This window comes from Leucopleurus acutus (genome assembly GCF_964270905.1).
Source record: "Leucopleurus acutus genome assembly, chromosome: 2".
Taxonomy (NCBI): domain Eukaryota; kingdom Metazoa; phylum Chordata; class Mammalia; order Artiodactyla; family Delphinidae; genus Leucopleurus; species Leucopleurus acutus.
The window spans coordinates 152,481,559-152,500,100 of NC_139143.1; the positions used below are offsets into that span (position 1 = coordinate 152,481,559).

At 35.4% G+C, this 18,542-nt stretch overlaps 1 protein-coding gene and 1 long non-coding RNA gene across 3 annotated transcripts in view; one reads left to right on the forward strand and one right to left on the reverse strand.

The window, feature by feature from the left end:
- The window catches only part of LOC309957973, a 624,415-nt gene that overhangs the window by 318,132 nt on the left and 287,741 nt on the right, over positions 1–18,542 (reverse strand). The window lies entirely within an intron of this gene.
- The window catches only part of AGBL4 (AGBL carboxypeptidase 4), a gene marked incomplete at both ends in the record, with an annotated part of 1,417,540 nt that overhangs the window by 243,571 nt on the left and 1,155,427 nt on the right, over positions 1–18,542 (forward strand). For both annotated transcript variants that reach the window (XM_082833557.1, XM_082833556.1), the window contains one exon: positions 11,387–11,511. In XM_082833557.1, coding sequence (XP_082689683.1) covers positions 11,387–11,511 — 125 coding nt within the window. The remainder of the gene's footprint in view (positions 1–11,386; positions 11,512–18,542) is intronic.

Sequence of the window (18,542 nt, forward strand, 5' to 3'; positions counted from 1 at the left end):
TAAAATTAAAATTTGTATTTACCCTCCCCTTACTAATGAATATTCTAACTAAGCTGAGCATGTAATCCCACAAGCACTAGATATGGGTGGATTTTCTGATAATAAAATGTTTACACATCATGAGGAACAAAGAAGTTCACCATGAGTGAACTTCTTTTCCCTTCTCTTTCTAAGGACTTTAATTTCTCATGATTGCCTCCATATTGGGTAACTGTGGCACCATGGAAGACTCAATAATCGCTGTTTCTTGGTGTTTTTTTTTAATATTTTTATTTGGGTTGCATCGGGTCTTAGTTGTGGCATGTGGGATTTTCGTTGCCACGTTGGGATCTTTGTTGCAGTGTGAGGGATCTTTAGTTGTGGCATGCAGGATCTTTAATTGCGGCATGTGGGCTCTTAGTTGTGGCATGCAGGATTTAGTTCCCCAAACCCAGGTTCCCTGCACTGGGAGCACAGAGTCTTAACTGCTGGACCAACATGGATGTCCCATGTATCTTGTAATACATACAGAGTTTTATCAAGAATCCCTGGAAAAGGGGACATTATGTTATACACTGTCAGGATAATTAAAAACAATACCAGTCATTTACTTTTTAAACAAGAGAATCTGATTGAATTAAATGTGGGTAAAACTCAGTGGACTATTTATTTACTGACCGCATTGCATGGCCTGTGGGATCTTAGTTCCCTGACCAGGGATTGAATCTGGGCCCACAGCAGTGAGAGTGCAGAGTCCTAACCACTGGACCACCAGGGAACTCCCTCAATGGACTCTTTAAATTGAACTTCAGTGATTTACTCATTTGTACAAGAACATCAAAATCCAAGGTCTTACATCATGATAAATTGTCTAGAAACTCATCTTACTATGAATGCATAAGACCCTGAAAAGGTTGTCTTGTGATGTCTGAAGCATGTTCACAGATGATTTATGCCAGAACAGAGGCCATGAAGAACTCTGAAGGATAGTTATCAGCTGTTAAGTGTTCCAATTTTTAGGTAAGTACACTTCTCCTTTAAATGCTGTACTTGCCAGCTAATATCATTCTTGTTTGAATAGTCATTTCTTCATCTTCCTTTTTCCTTTATGTTAAGGTGATTATCAACTTTATATAAGCACCCACAGATAACCGTTCATTATTAGAACACTCATTATGTTTAGGCCACTCCCTGACAACATGTAGAGAAATCTTAATGCTTTCAATGAGATATTTCCAATATAAATTTTAAAGCAGATAATTTTTTTCCTACACAGGAAATTACCTAGTATCATCAACAGTCTGTAAGCTCTTAATATTGTACATCAACTAAACCTCAATTTAAAAAATTGAAACAAAAGAAAACAGTATGTAGGTTCTTCTGAGTTTTCATTAAGAGATGAGTAAAGTTCCTTTACTCACCTGCTTTCTAAAAATGTCCTTGCGCATTTCAGCCTAGGTCTTGAGGTACACATTCTTTTGGGTCTCCTCAATCCTATTCTCATATTTTGAATCTGGTAACAGAAAATGAAACAGGAAAATTATTTTATTTTATTTTTTGGCCCCGCAGCACGGCTTGTAGGATCTTAGTTTCCTGACCAGGGATCGAACACAGGCCCACAGCAGTGAAAACGTGGAGTCCTAACGATTGGACCGCCAGGGAATTCCCAGGAACTTTTTTTAAAAAACTGATTTAATCTTTGGCCTAAGAACTCCAATGCTCAAGTAATGAAATGGAGAATATCCATTTATATACTAACTCACACATTCCTTGTTATTTTTTCTTTTTATTTATCCTGTATGAGGTTTTCTGAGATTCTAAGATACCTAATTCATTACATTTTTTATTACATTTGGAAAATTTTTGGCTTATTCTGGGGCTCTGTTTATTTTTCTTCCATTTCTTTTTTGTGTTCTTCAGATTATATTACTTTAAAATTGATCCATCTTCAAATTCACTGACTCTTTTCTGTCTCTAATTTGGTGTTAAGCCCATCAAGTTAGTTTTTCATTTTAATTACTGTACTTTTTAGTTATAGAATGTTTATTTGATCTTTTAAAAAAGTTTTTATTTTTCTGATGAAATTTCCTATCCGTTCACACATGAAAATTATAATTTTCTTTAATTCCTATAACATGTTTTCTTTTTGTTCTTTGAGTATAACAGCCAATTTAAAATGTCTGCTAAATAGTACATCTGAATCTCACTGTGGATTTGTATTAATTGCTTCTCTCCACTCCTTTGATTAAGGATTAAAATTAATTAATTAGCTAATTAATTAAAGTATCTAGTAACTTTAGATTGTGATACCTTTTAGAGAATGGATTCTGTTATCCTCTTCTGAAGCAAATTGGTGTTTATTATAGAAGTCAGTTCAATTACTGATCATTTCAAGGCTGATTACCTTAAACTTCACTAGGCATGGTTTTAAATTTTATTGAGATAGATTTGTCAGACGCCCTAGGTATTTCTGAACTACTCTAACTTGGGTCCAAGCTTTCTCACACATGAAGGTTTTATCAGAGCTTAGTTTTCAGGAAATATAGAATAGTTCTTTCTTTAGGACATGGTTCTTATTTCTAAGGTATGTCCCTTCTGGTATCTCAATTGACTATTATGTATGAGGTGTTAGAAGTTCTTCCACTTTAGCTGTACTGGGCTCCCAATACCGTCTTACCCAGCATTGCTTCATCTCTAGTACAGTTAGTCCCCTACATACAAACCTTCAAGTTGTGACCTTTCAAAGTTGTGAGCATGCGTTCACATGTCCAATCATGTAAGTTAGTTCACGTGTCTAGTGTACGTGTCACATGCTTGCATCCTCTACAAGTGGTTGTGCTTTTGTGTACTTTACAGTACTGTGTAGAGTACAGTAGTACAGTATCTTTACTTCAAGTCCAGGGTGTCTGGAAGCAAGCATAAAAGTAGCAGTGATGTAGCTGGTACCTGTAAGAAGCACCAAGTGGTAACGATGGAAACAAAAGTGAAACTTATTGAGAGAGTAGAGCAAAGCAAAAAGATGATAGACGTTGCTTATTCTTGTAACATGAATCATTCAACCATCAGCACAATTCTAAAGAACAAGGACAAGATTATGGAACATGTGAAGTCTGCTGTGCTGCTGATGTCAACAGTAATATTGAGGAAGCATAGAAAAGTGATGGAAGAGATGGAGAAACTTCTCAGTGTGTGAATGCAGGATCAGCATCAGCATCGGGTCCCACTCAGCTTAATGCTGATTCAAGAGAAAGCTAAAAGGCTTTATGAAGACTTGAAGAAGAAACACGGTAAAGAATCAGAGGGTGCATTTTTTAGTGCCAGCCATGGCTGGTTTCATTGGTTCAAGGTTAGTGCTCACCTTCACAATGTAAAAGTAAGTGGCAAGGCAGCGAGTGCAGATATGGTAGCTGCCCAGGAATTTCCTGAAATGCTTCGAGAAATTATTGATGAAGGAACGCATTTACCCGAGCAGGTTTTTAATGTGGATGAGACAGGACTGTACTGGAAGAGGATGTGAGACTGAAGCTACATCAGTAAGGAGGAAAATTTGATGCCTGGCTATAAAGCAGCAAAGAATAGGCTAACTCTTTTGTTTGGTGGCAATGCTTCTGGTGATATGAAGCTAAAACCTCTCTTAGTTTATCTTTCAGAGAACCCAAGAGCCCTTAAAAACATAGCCAAAGGCTCTCTTCCTGTTGTGTGGAAGAGTAACCCCAAAGCCTGGGTTACACAGGCCATTTTCCAGGACTGGTTTTTGACCACTTTATCCCAGAGGTACAGAAATATTGCTTGGAGAAGGACATCCAATTCAACATTCTTTTGCTGTTTGACAATGCTCTGGGCCAGCCCCCATTCATGGATGACTTTCATCCCAATGTCAAAGTAGTGCATTTGCCACCGAATACGACGTCGCTCCAACCTATGGAGCAGGGAGTTATAGCGACTTTCAAGAAATGTTATTTACGTCACACTTTTTGTCAGGCAGTAAAGGCAAGTGATGAATCTGGAACAACCTTGCAACAATTTTGGAAGGACTATAACATCTACAAGGCCATGAAAAACATTGACTTTGCTTGGTGTGAGGTTACGGCTGTCACCATGAATGGGGTTTGGAAAAACCTTTGCCCGCAGGTTGTTCATGATTTTTGTGGACTTGAGAAGGTGGATAAGGAGTCCAAAGAGGTCTTCAGCAACTTAGTGACCCTCAGCAAGAAGCTGGAGCTAGATCTTCAAGAGGACGACTTCATTAAACTCCTTGCTGTGCAACACGAGGAGCTTACTAGTGAAGACTTGATGTAATTGGAGGCCCAGAGAAAGGACAAAGAGAGACAAGAGGAAGAAGTAACTGAAGAACTGAAGAGATTCGTGACTCAGGAAATGGTAAGGGGATTTTTCTTTATTTAAGGGGGCACTGCTAGTTTTTGAGGCACAGGACCCAAACCTAGAATGGTACAGGAAGGTTGCAGCAGCCATTCAGAATGCAATCCAATGCTACCATGTCATCTATGATGAGAAAAAAAGAGCTACTATCCAGATATCACTGGATCATTTTTTGAAGAGAGTAGATAGAATTGAATCCAGCGAGGAACCAGAACCTGTGCCATCAACGTCAGGTGTGAGTGAAATTGCAGCTTGCCCTCTGTCTCCTATTGCTGAAATCCTTCAGCTCTACCATCTCCCACCTCCTCCCTCTCCTCCAGTCAGTAACTCTCCTTGCCTGTTTCACTCGATGCCAGCCCCGGTATGCAAGCTGTTGTACTGTACTACTGTACTTTTCAAGGTACTGTATTCTAAGATTAAAAATGTTTTCTTTGTTTTTGGTGTTTGTTTATTTATGCATTATTTGTGTGAAAAGTATTATAAACTTATTACAGTACAGTACTATATAGCCAATTGTATTAGTTGGATACCTAGGCTAACTTTGTTGGACTTACAAACAAATCGGACTTACGAATGCGCTCTTGGAATGTAAGTCATTCATATGTAGGGAACTTACTGTATCTCTGATTTTCTTTCAACACTGAAGTAAGTTCTCTTTGATAAATCTAATGTAGTTTCACCCTGTGCATGTGCTGTCTAGCCCTCAGCCACAGACTTACAAGAAATGATCCTAGAGTTTTCTGGGTTACCCCCTCACTACCACCATCTTGTATAGTTTTCTCCTTTCTAATGCCCTACTCTCAGATTTCAGCTGCTTAAACAGCTTCAAATTTTATTTCTGTACACACAGCTCACGGGACCTCTTTAGTCTGGTTGGTGTCTGGTTTCCTGACATAGTTGGGAAGTCTTTCCGTGGTGGAGAGTCAGTCCTATTGTGGGAGCTCATCTTGTGAGTGTCTCTTCTCTCATGGATCGCTGTATCATGTTGTCTATTTCCTAATGTCTGAAAACAGTTGTTTAATATATTTTCCCAGCTTTAAAATTCTTGACAGTGGGGCTAGTCTCTTTATAGTTACTTCAACATGTCTGAGCCAGAAGTAGAGATGTTGCTTTTCTATCAAATACTTTTTCTGCTTTTGAGACGATCACCTATTTGTTCTTTATTTTGTTAATGTGTTGTTTGGATTGATGATCCTTAAATGTTATTTTGTAATAATTCCAACTTTTCATGATCCGTCATCTCTTCTATTGATGATTGGACTAAATTAGCTAGTATTTTCTTTAGTATTTTCCATCTAGGTTTGTGAAAGAGATTTATCTATATGTTTCCTTTTTTTGTAATAATCTTGTCATGTTTTGGTATAATATTGTCCTGTCTTCATAAAATGAATTGGGAAATGTTTCCTTTTTTCCTCTGGAAGAATGTGCTTGAGATTAACTCTTCCTTATAAATTTATAGGTGTTCAGAAGTGAAACCGTTAGGACTGGAATTCTTTTTGTGGGAACATTTAAAATTAAGGATCTGGTCCTTTTAGTAGTTATTGAATAATTCACATTTTATATTGCTTCATATTTTAGTTTCAATAAACTGTGTTTTTATAAGAAATTATACATTTCATCTATTTTTCAAATGTATTGACATATATAGTTTATAATATGTTTGTTGCTTTTTTTTTCTTCTTGTCTGATTGTAAAGGACATGTAGTACTAGTCTCTCTTAATTTTTGATATTATTATATGTGTATTCTTACTCTTTATTTTTTCTGTATGAGCTTGCTGGAGTCTGTTCATATTAAAAGTCTTTTTCAAAAAAACTATCTCTTCATGTTTTAAATTTTCTGCAGAGTACATTTAAAAATTTATATGATTTTCTCCTCTTACCTGTCTTATTTCCTTCCACTTTTTTTGTTTGAAAGTATCGCTCTTCTTTCTTTTTAAATGGGATTCTCTACATTGTTCTCTCCTTTTTTTAAATTAATTTTTTGTTGGAGTATAGTTGCTTTACAATTTTGTGTTAGTTTCTACTGTACATCAAAGTGAATCAGGTATACGTATACATATATCCCCTCTTTTTTAGATTTCCTTCCCATTTAGGTCACCACAGAGCACTGAGTAGAGTTTCCTGTGCTATACAGTAGGTTCTCATTAGTTATCTATTTTATACATAGTATCAGTAGCGTATATATGTCAATCCCAATCTCCCAATTCATCCCATCCCCCAGGCTTTCCCCTTTGGTATCCATACGTTTGATCACTACGTCTCTGTCTCTATTTCTGCTTTGCATATAAGATCATCTATACCATTTTTCTAGATTCCACATATATGCGTTAATGTACGATATTTGTTTATATCTTTCTGACTTACTTCACTCTGTATGACAGTCTCTAGGTCCATCCACGTCTTTGCATATTACCAGTTTTGTTCCTTTTATGGCTGAGTAATATTCCATTGTATATATGTACCACATCTTCTGTATCCATTCCTCTGTTGATGGACATTTAGGTTGCTTCCATGTCCTGACTATTATAAATAGTGCTACAATGAATGGTGGGGTGCATGCGTCTTCTTGAATTATGTTTTTCTCTGGGTATATGCCCAGGAGTGGGATTGCTGCGTTATATGGTAGTTCTATTTTTAGTTTTTTAAGGAACATCCAAACTGTTCTCCATAGTGGTTGTTTCAATATGTATTCCCACTTTTTAGCTTCTTATAATAGGAGCTTAGATAATTGATTTTCAGAGTACATTTTATATTATGTGTAAATCAGTGAAAATCCATCTATGTGTATGTGTACATATATATTTCCATCTTAGAATTGATTTAGCTACATCCCACAAATTTTGATTGACATATATTGATTATGATTTAGTTTAAAATACTATCACTGGGATAAGAGAACATATGCAATATAGTATAAATTCCTTTGAAATTTGTTGAGACTTCCTTCATAGATCAACATATGATCAATTTTGTGAATGTACCATGTTCTTTTGAAAAGGATATATATTCTGTAGTTCTACAAATGAAAAGTGTTCTGTAATTAGAACTAGATATCCTTTTAAATCACATTTTCAAATTGTCTAAATCCTTTCTGAATATTATCTTGGTTTCTCTCAGTTTGTGGTATTGGTATGTTAAAATTTCTCACTATATTTCTAAATTTGTCTCTATCTTCTTTTATTTTGTCAAATTTTACTTATATATTTTGAAGATCTATTGTTAGTTGTATATACTTTCAAGATTTTTGTGTCTTGTTGATGGACTTACCTTTTTTGCATCATGAAATATCTCTGTTCATTTTTAGTAACATTTCTTGATTTAAAGCCTACCTTGTCTAAGCTACATTAGCTTTTTTTTGATAGTGCTTTCCTGTTAAAACTTTTTCTTAAATTAATAAGTATTGTACCCTCTACAACATAGGGCTCAGTAAATATTTTTGGCTGATGATAGTTGAAAGGACCATTTATTTTCGGTCTTTCTGTGCTCTTAAATGTAAAGTTTGTCTTTATAAGCAATATATATAGTTATTTTTTTTTATCCAGAGTATTTTTATCTCTGTTTGTAATATTTAGTCCATTTATATTTAACACATTTATTGATATATTTTGTTTAAAATCTACATATAATTTTTTTTGTATTTGTCCTATATTTTAAATTCTTATTTGCTTTTTTTTCTTTCCTTTCGTATAAGTGGAAGGGAACCAGATGATATAGAGGCATGGTCAGCTTATTTCAATAGCTGTTTTCAGAACATCATAAATTGGCACTTTGTTGAAATATTATTGGTAATACAAGGAAAGCATTTTTATGCATACACACAGAGAGAATACTCCTCATAGGAATGGTGAAGAAGGCCAACAGAATAGTTACAGAAGACCAAAGACCAGATGCTTATTATTATTTGGAACTGTAAACTTAGTGAAAGCAAAGACCTTTTTGTTTGACTTACTATCTGTTCTATTGTATAGTACATAGTATAGTACTTTTTGAATGAATAACTGATTGAATGGCTGAAGAAATGAATTGGCTGTAGGTATGGTATATCCCAAAGTGTAACACAATGGAGTCAGAAGTCTTTGTTTCGGGCTTCCCTGGTGGCGCAGTGGTTGAGAGTCCACCTGCTGATGCAGGGGACACGGGTTCGTGCCCCGGTCTGGGAGGATCCCACATGCCGCGGAGCGGCTGCGCCCGTGAGCCATGGCTGCTGAGCCTGCGCGTCCAGAGCCTGCGCTCCGCAACGGAAGAGGCCACAACAGTGAGAGGCCTGTGTACCGCAAAAAAAAAAAAAAAAAAAAAAAAAAAAGAAGTCTTTGTTTCAAGGTCTCGCCGTGGTGCTTTAAAGCATGAACTTAAGCAAGCACTAAACATTCCTGAGTCTCAGTTTACTCATTATGGGGTCATGGTGAGGCTTTAGTAATATATAAGATCTGAAATAATTTTGAAACTGTAGGTTTTAAGACACATATGGTGCATTATTATTAGACACAATATATAGCAACAATTTTAAGACATGTTATTATTAGTCAGAATCCATTTATAGTGGTCCAGAATTAAAAACAAAATAAAAATCTTCTTTCCTTTGAATGTTGAAATGTACATTAATGTTTAATTTTTCAACCATGAAATTTTAGAAGTCAAGAAAATAGTGGCTTTTTTCACTTTTTGTTGTTTTAAGGATAGTAAGTTTTTATTAAGGATTATAACTTATATTGTACCTTCAGTGTGTTGTATTATCTTTATATTCTTCCAACCAACTCTTTTAGTAGAAGCTGTTGTCTAGTGACATATTGTTTGAATTCAAATTCCAGCTGACTCATACTTGCTTACATGCTGTATAGCTTTGGATAAGTTATTTTATATCTTCGTCCCTTGTTTTTTTCATATGTAAAATGAGGATAGTAATGGTTTCTACCACGTGGGTGTTGTTGTGAGAATTCAATAGGTTAGTATACCTAGCATTTGGGACACTATGTGGCATGTAGAAATGCTCAGAAAATGTTAATTTTCTATTGAAAATTCGTGTTAATATCAGTTATATACTAGTTAAAATTAATGTTCATATTAATTAACCTAGAGATAAATATTCATATTTCTATTTATACGATTCTTACTTTATAGTTGAAAAAGCAGAGCTTGATAGAGGTTAAGTGAATTTTCCAAGGTCACTCAGTAAGTGACAGAGATAAAACTTGAGTCTAGATCTTCTGATTTCAAGTTTAGTACTCTCATGTAGTAAGTGTTTTGCCCTTTACAACAGAAACTTAGTAAATATTTTTGGAGGATAATATTTGAAAGGACTATTTCATTGAAGAATCTCCTTGGAAATTCTGAAGACAATTGAAACTAGAAAAATTAAAAGTTTTTCGTCCTGATTAGCTCTTATTTGTATTTTCTCATCAATGCATTTTTAAAAATATTTATATACTTAACTTGAGGTAACTGATCATTTTGGTTCTGGAAGGAGGAATAAGTTTGGTTTCTCCACCCACATTTTAATGAGAGCAGACAAAAATCACCCTAAGGTTAATTGATTTGGTTTTGAAGGAAGGGTTCTCTTATTGTCTTGGATCACTGCCTGATCAATCCTAGAGTCAGGCAGCCAAAGAATGTTACAGCTGAAAGGAACCTTAGAAGTTAGGTAACTCAATATTCTCATTTTGCAGATGAGGCCCTGAGAGTCCTCATCTGCAAAATGAGAATATTGCAGAGTATTGCAGAATATTACAATAATGAGGCCATTGTTGCACAGTGAGTCAATTGAGCTCGAATTCAGGTCTGATGATTCCCAGGCTAGTACTGCATCTACTACAACTGTTGCTCAGAAAAACAAGTGACATGCCAGTAGAACTAGTAAAAGAAATAATTAAAAACTTTGGTGGATATAAGGTTAAAGTTTAATTCTGAGTGTTCTTTTGGAGAAAGATAGGCTAGAGCTCATTTTTGGGGGATGACTTATGGAATTATTTAAAAAAAATTTTTTTTAATTGAAGTATAGTTGATTTACAGTGTTGTGTTAATTTCTGCTGTACAGCAGAGTGACTCAGTTATATACATGTATACATTCTTTTTTATATTCTTTTCCATTATGGTTTATCCCAGGATATTGAATATAGTTCCCTGTGCTATACAGAAGGACCTTACTTTTAAAAGTAGGATGTTGCTGTGCTCTTCAAGTGCAATACTATACTGACTTCTCAATCAATTGCTTTGTTGTTTTCTATAGTTGTGTTTACTCTTCTTTAGTTGTTGATTATCTGGTTTGGGAATTCATAAGACTCTTAGCTTTTGTTTTTATAGCATCCCACTGTTAACATTTTGGGCAATTTACCACTCATTAGAATATCAGGCAGAGAGAGGAGAGACAAAGAATGAGACTCACATCTAAGTTAATACATTTTTGATATGCCTGTTCTGTTGGTGGAGGAAATGGAAATTAATTTCATGGTTGTTTGCGACTTTACCATTATTACTGCTATGTAGCAACTACTCCTAATTTTTGTTTAAAACTTACTCTGCTTTATATATTCTTTAACATGTTCTGATAGAAGTTTGGAAATACACCAAACACAGTACAAACTGCGTAGCCGTGTTGTGAGAATTAAACAAGATCAAATATATTAGAGGTAATTTGTATACCATAATGCTTAATACAAAATACATGAGGTATTATCATCTTTGTTTTTCTAACTAGGAAACTGAAGTTTGGTTGTGATTCTTACTTGGTTTACGGGGGCTTGCCACATGCTCTATACAGCATCCCGATCTGTCAAAGATACTTGTAGCACAAATAGATCTGCTAGGTCATATAGATAGGAAGAGTTGCTTATACCACAGCCTAGACTAGCTGAAAACCTCCTCTTTCTGGACTACATTCAGAGTTGGCAGCCCTGCAGATTGTGAAAAATGAACCTATAAGTACTGAATGATGACAAATGTCATTGTCAGAGCTCATAATATTTAAATGTATATATCATTGAGCTTCATGAACTTCTATTAAAACCCAGCTCTCTTAATTTTTATTAACAGGTAACCTTGGACGGGTGGACCAGGTCTCTGAGTTTGAGTATGATTTATTCATTAGGCCGGATACCTGTAATCCACGCTTCCGAGTCTGGTTCAACTTTACTGTTGAGAACGTGAAAGAATCACAGGTGAGAGAAATAGTGGATACCTTCATTGTGGTTTTGGTAGGAAGATTATGCTTTTGTGTTATTTTAGTAATATCAAAATAATGACCATATTAGGAATATATTCTTGTATATGTGCTGTAGTGATATCATTTTATTTTAAGAGATAGACAGTAACAGGTATAATATGCTAACTTTTGCTATACGGTGGTTATGAAAAAAACATCTGAGAACTCAAAGTGTTCTTTACTGATGGAAGCATTAGTGTTATGTGCTAGGCTTCCTTGGGGGACACTATAAGGAACCATTGCAAGTGACTTGCTATTATGTTTATTATGGAGTGCTGTTCTGTATGTTATTTTTTTCACAGGACTCAGTTTCAGAAAAAGCTTTTCTTCTATATAACAAGGTGTTTCTATCTTAAAAACAATATGATTCTTGTAACTCATCCTACTTTTTCCCTTTACTTTGGCTGCTGGAAAACTCTGAGCCAATTTTAGAGCCCAATATAATGACTCTGGAAAGCTTTTTTGCTTTTGTTTTTGTATACTAACTTTTCTGTTATTCTGATAGTATTAATCTATCTTTAACCACGATTACTTCATATACATTTTCTAACATAACAGTGTATGTTTTTATAATCCTGTTCAAATCTGTTTTGAATAAAAGTATTGATGAAAATAGAGAGAACTAATGACATATGCTTTGAAAAACATTAATAAAAATCTAACCCTAAGAAATCAGTTATCATTATCAGACAGCTGCTTCTGGAAGACTTTGCACAAATTTTGTACACATAGTGATAGGATTCTTTTAAGCAGATGAAGCATAGCCCTATAATCTAACATCTGCCTTCTTCCTTCAGGGTCATTTTTTTCTAGCATATTTGGGAGAAAGTGAGGAGTTTGTTTAATTTCCCTTCCCAAGTCAATCTATTCTGCTTGCTCTTTCACCTGGTTGCTTGCTTCTCTCTGTTTCTTTCAACTGCAACTTGAGTCATGTGTTAGGTAGGCAGTGGTCAGTGTCTGGAATTTAGGGACCCTCATTTGTCCTTGACACAATGTTGTTCCTGGCATGCTGGCTTCGGCAGAAGAGGGGTTCAGGAACAGCCACTTCACTTTACTACCGATTCTTTTAATTTTCCACACCACTGACACAGGACTGGGTGTATGTAATGTTTACTGACGTTTAGGGCTAACTAGAAGGAATTAAATATATGGGAGAGCTTTGAACATGGATAGCTATATATGATATAGCAATTTAGGACAGTGGGAAAAAAGTTAAACCTCACACAGACTGTTGCTCTAGGACAAACTTTAGTTCCTTGCTTTGCTTCTTAGTTTGGCTTACTCTCCCATGAGGGAATTCCTTTTTCAGTTTTTCATAGTAAGAATAATATTCCTTCCCTGAAACCACCTTTGGGAAACCTATACTTTGCCTACAGGGCTTCACCTGTCCCTAGGATTGTCCCTCTTATTCCAGCAAGACAATCAATGATCCTCAAAGTGCTTTTTCCAAAGTCTATGTTACTGACTCTTGAGAGTATAACTCACAACAGGAGGCTTTAGCCACATGTACAAGACTGAATCTTGGCACTCCAAGTTTGGGTTCCCTGTGAAGACCTCTCTGCTACCATGAGGTAAGCATACAACCCCTCATTCTTCTGTTGGTGTGCCTGTCTCATGTCAGTAACTTACAATTGTCACATACACACACCACTGAAAAACAAACAGTAATTCTGAGGCAGTATAGTCAATTCATATTAAGGAAAGGAAACATTTTCTTTAAAGCAGTATAATCTGCCAGGATTTCTAAATTCATAAAGGGGATTACTCTTTTCTTGTTTATGCACAGCACATGCTTACCTTTCAACTTGCCTACTGTAACCAGGAATCCATTAACTCCTAAGAAATGAGACCGATTACTTTTCAAGGAACAGAGTCTGTTCTTATATCCTTTGATAAGTAGAGACCTAACAGAAACTCTGACATTATAGTGGTTTTTTTTTTAACTTTGGGCCATGTTGAATTCCTAGTCTAGTTTTTCTTTCATGTTAGTCTCTCATAAAGACTATCCTTATATAACTCCTATGGTCAGGTGTGGGAGTTGCAGAGCAGTGGGATGACTCGAGGGTTAGGAAAATGTGTTTCTTAAGTTATATATGACCTGGGATAGTCTTCTGGACAAGTTGGTCATACATTTCAAAGTTTCTTGTTCTTTTCTCTTCTAGTTTGCTTACAGGTATATTCATTTTGTTGCTTAAAATGTCTCTTCCAGGGTGTTATAATTTTCATACTACATGTTAAAGTCATACAGTCTCTTTTGAATCTTTTCTATCAATCAAGGAAGTAACATGAATATGTTCCAAGTTATTATTCTAATAAGAGAGTTGGTGCTGTTTTATGGATACTTATTTTTAAAGTTGAAGGAACCAATATTTGCTCGGTCTGTCTGAGTTCTAGCTTCATATCCAGTGTTATCCTACCCTTGTTACAATTAGAAATCATGAACATGTTTATCTGGTTTCCTGGAGCCTGATGCTTTATCAGCCTCTTTCTGTGGGCCATTGCTTCTTCAACTGTAATCACATTATATAGTTATGGAAATCTGTCTCAAGAAGGCATAAAGATCTGCTGGGAAGATATAATACATATCTCTAGCTCACAGGATATTTGTTTTCATGGTTGTCTATATGAAAAAGAATGGTTTTACTATTAAGTTTGACTTGTGAGGCCTGTTTTTATGATGTCTCTTCCTGTAATCTTTTTCCATCTCTCCAATTTCCTTTAAAATGAGACCTTCATGAATGTAATCTAGTCAGGAGCCTTATTTAGGGTTTGGTACTAGCGGGCAAAAGAAATATTAGTCATCAAAGGCTGACTACACTAAAAATCAAAGCATCAAATATACTGTATAAACAGGTCTAGCTTTTGGGTTATCTTCCTTATGTTTTTAGAAAGTGATAAAAGCTTGGAACATATGGTGCTATATTCCAGGACCGATATATTAACCCCCTGAAGTAGTTGTTAAATAGTACATTTGCAAGAATCTATGATAACTAAACATCCCGGTATCTTTATTGAAAAGTAATTTTCTCTCTGAAAAACCTATATTAAATATTCTTATGTGGAAATTATTATTGATGCAGCAGAACACTCGTGTGATGTGAAAGCAAATCTTTCTATTTAAATATGATAAAACTTCAGCCAATAAGAAGAAATAAAATGATGTGCCTGGACTGTTGAAACTGTTTTCTTTCCTTTATAATCTTTTTATCTCTTTGAGTTAATTTTTTCCCCTTTCTGATTATAGAAGTATCCAATGCTCACTGTAGAAAATTTGGAAAATATAGATAATTATTAGAAGCAGAGAAAAAGCACATGCCCCCCCACCCCCCGAAACACACACCCATAATCTTACTACCTAGAAGCAAATACTATTAACTTTTGGCATATTTACTTCTAGGCTTATTTATTTTCTATTTTATTTTTGGAGAATAATTAAATTTGTACCATATATACATTTTTATATCTTACTTATAAGGAAGCTAAATGGTATCACAAGCAATTTTCTGTCATTAAAACCTCATAAACATGGCTGTACAATAGCTATGTACTATTGGACCATTTCTTTAAATCTTGGGCATAAAGATTATTTTCCATTATTGGTTGTTATAAATAACACTGTAGTAAACATCTTTATGCATGAAGTGTTACCCAGATTTCATTTTGCTTCCTTAGGATAAATTCCTTGAGGGAAATTGATGGGCAAAGTATATTAATATTTTTAAAACTCTTCATTCATATTTCTAAATTGCTGCCAGACAATTTATAGTATTTTTTCTGTCCTATCAGCAGTCAGTGAGATGCTTTTTCTTTAATTTCTTGTTTTGAAATGTTTAATGAACTCAGAAGTTCATACATTAAGAATAAATTGTTTCTTTTTTCTCTCTTACTTTGAATATAATGCAATGTTTCAGGCCTCTAGTCATAAAGGAATTAACTGCATTCCAGGAACAACCTGAGACAACAAAACATACCTATTTATCATTTTGGCTCTTTCTTATTTCATCAATCCTGTTTTGTCTGGGTGTGCCAACAGAATTTCCTCTGAGATATATAATGTGAAATTTTTTTTAAGTTTTTTTTTATAACAATGAAATATTTCTCACATTATTATAAACAGTAATGTAGCTTAAACACACACACACACACACGTGCACACACACACACACACACACACACACACACTTTTATATATGACATGTCTGAATTGGACTTTAAAAATTCCAAGAGTTTGCTGCTGCTTTAGTCTCCATCCTGGAGATTTCAGTCTCAGTAAAACTTCATCCTGGCTATGGCCAGACTTGACAGTAAACATAGGCAACATATCATGGTAGAAAGATCACAGGGCAATGGATTCAAACAGACTTGGGTTTATATACTGAGTCATACTTATGAGCTGTTTTACCATTGATCGGTTAAATTAATCTCTTGGCACCTCAGTTTTCCATCTGTAAAGCAAAGATGATAATACTATTTCATGTGAGCATTGTGCATATTAAATGGGAAAGTGCAGCTAAAGAGCCTACCGTGGTGTTTGATAGATAGATAATAGAGATTCACTACTTGATGGCTGTTGTTTTTACTAAAACACCTCAACAGTAGAAATAAGACTAAAAACAGCAAAAGGAAAAACTACCACAACAAATTATTACTAGATTATTACTACTGTTTTTGTTCTGCTCTTCTTCCTTCTTTTTCTCCTTCTTCTAGTCCTTTTCTTCATCTTCTTTCTTCTTCTTTCAAATCTGCTATTGCAAAATATCATCATCATCATTATCATCAACATAATCATCATCATCAAGCAAATTGTAATCGTTATGAATATGTACTCTATATTAGACATGCCTGAATTCCAGGCCTAGCTCTGCCAATTACTTTCTATGTCTGTGATAAAACTCTCCTAACTGGCCCCCTGTTTATATTCTAGGCCTACCCTGTCTTTAATGTGTACTCTTAACAGGGAAATGGGAGTAATTTTATGATGTAGGTCATATCACATGATTACTCTGTTAAACTCCTCTAATTAACTTTTGTATCTCAGCATAAAAGATGATATCTCTAAAATGGCCTACTAGATCCTGCAAAATCATTGGTCAAACCCACCTATCCTACCCTACAACATACGCACTGCTTTGACCACATTTCCTACTACTTTCTGCCTTGCCCACACAGCTCTGGCTTCTTTGCTGTACCTCAAGCCAGGTATGTTTCCACCTTAGAGCATTGGCTTAGGGTTTAGAGCAATGACTATTCCCATTTGCCCTTTCCAGCAGATATTTGTATAACAAATGCCACCTTCTCTATGAGGCCAACCTTAGTGACCTATTCATTTTGTCCTCCTCCACACACCCCACATATGCTGTTCTACTTTCTCTTTTAGAAACTATCACTTTATAATATACTGTTTAATTAGTTATTTTATATGTCTATTTTTTGTCTTTCTCTTTGCCCTCAATAATACACATAGGCTTATTTAAAGTTTTCTTAGTGCAGGCCTAATGTAGTGATGTTTGTTGGGTCTTTCTGGGTCCAGACATGACCCTTCTGGAGTATCTACTGAGTGCTCCATGTGTTCAAAGGGGTCTTTTTAATCTGTCTGGTTACAATTAGAACATCTCCCATTCCTGTGACTCGAAAGCTGGAGTTATCGTAGGAATTATCTCATTTGTTTCCCTTCTATTAGGGATCCCACCTTTGTGATGCTAATTATCCAGTGTCTGAAAACATCTATTTCAAATATTTTATTCAGTTTTTTAGTTGTTTATGGTATTAGGTAGATGTGGAACCAGTTACTCCATTGTGAACATCAAGGCTTGCTTTTAAATATTACTAAGGCAGGTCTAGAGTAGCCTGAACTTTAGGGCCAGTTTAACTCTGCTACTAAGATGTGATACTTCTGGAGTCTCTAGTGAAGTGTTATGATTTGTTTGGGTTTGAAGGTCTCCCAGCTCTTCGTGAGTTCCTGGAATTGTTCTTCCACTTTCTAGTAATTATTCTTTGCTTATTTTCATGGAGTCTTACCTTATGTATGTACAGCTTTGCATTCAGCCAAAGAATCAAGTTGAGCCCTGTGTCAGTTTCTGGAGTTTTTCTGTGCATAGTTTAGTCTTCTCCAGTGCTCTCTGTTCTGTAATTCCAGCCACATCATCACTAACCCAACTCTGTAAACTCCAATTTCTGTTTAACTCAGTGAGGTATCCACATTTTTCATGAGCTCCTTTGCCTTGCATCACAGTTCAGAATGTGCCTCCAGACAGAAATCTTTAGTGATCAGAAGCCTTACCTTATTGCTCCCTCTCAGGGATCAATCATGAGTTGCCTACTGTCCACTGTCTTAAAAAAATAGTTTATATGTTTTGGTCCAGCATTCTAGTTATTTATGGAGGGAGGGTAAACTTATTACCAGGCAATTCATTATGGCTGGAAGCAGACCATGGTTGTGTTTTTTTGCAATACAGACCACAAAATAAGAGAAAGTTGAGAGAGTCCAGGATGCATGCAAGCAAACTTAGAGAAGAGAGAATACAGTAAGGGGACGGGGAGTCATGAAAAAGTGAAAGGTAGTAAAAACACGATAGATCAGTGCATTGAAAGTAGCATAACTATACCATCCAATGTCAATTTTTATCCAATCAGTCAATTTTGAGAGTGAAAGATGCTCTAATAATTACAACTGGACAACAGGCATAAACTAGAACTTTTCTAGGCAAACAGGGATTTTTATTTACTCTTGTTGGAGATTCTTATGAAGTCAGTGGTTAGTGTACGATAGTGAATAAGCTGCAAAGAGGTTGTCATTAGGTAGTAGAATGACTAAAAGAAAATTGAAGGAATTACAATTATTGTAACTATTGGAAATATCAAGGTGTATAATGTGACTATGGGAGCAGCTAGAGGTATATAATGGAAAATAAGATATTGGAGAGGAGGAACTCAAAGTACCCAGAGTGTTGGAAATATTGTCTCTGTATATATTGGAGAAATGTCAGT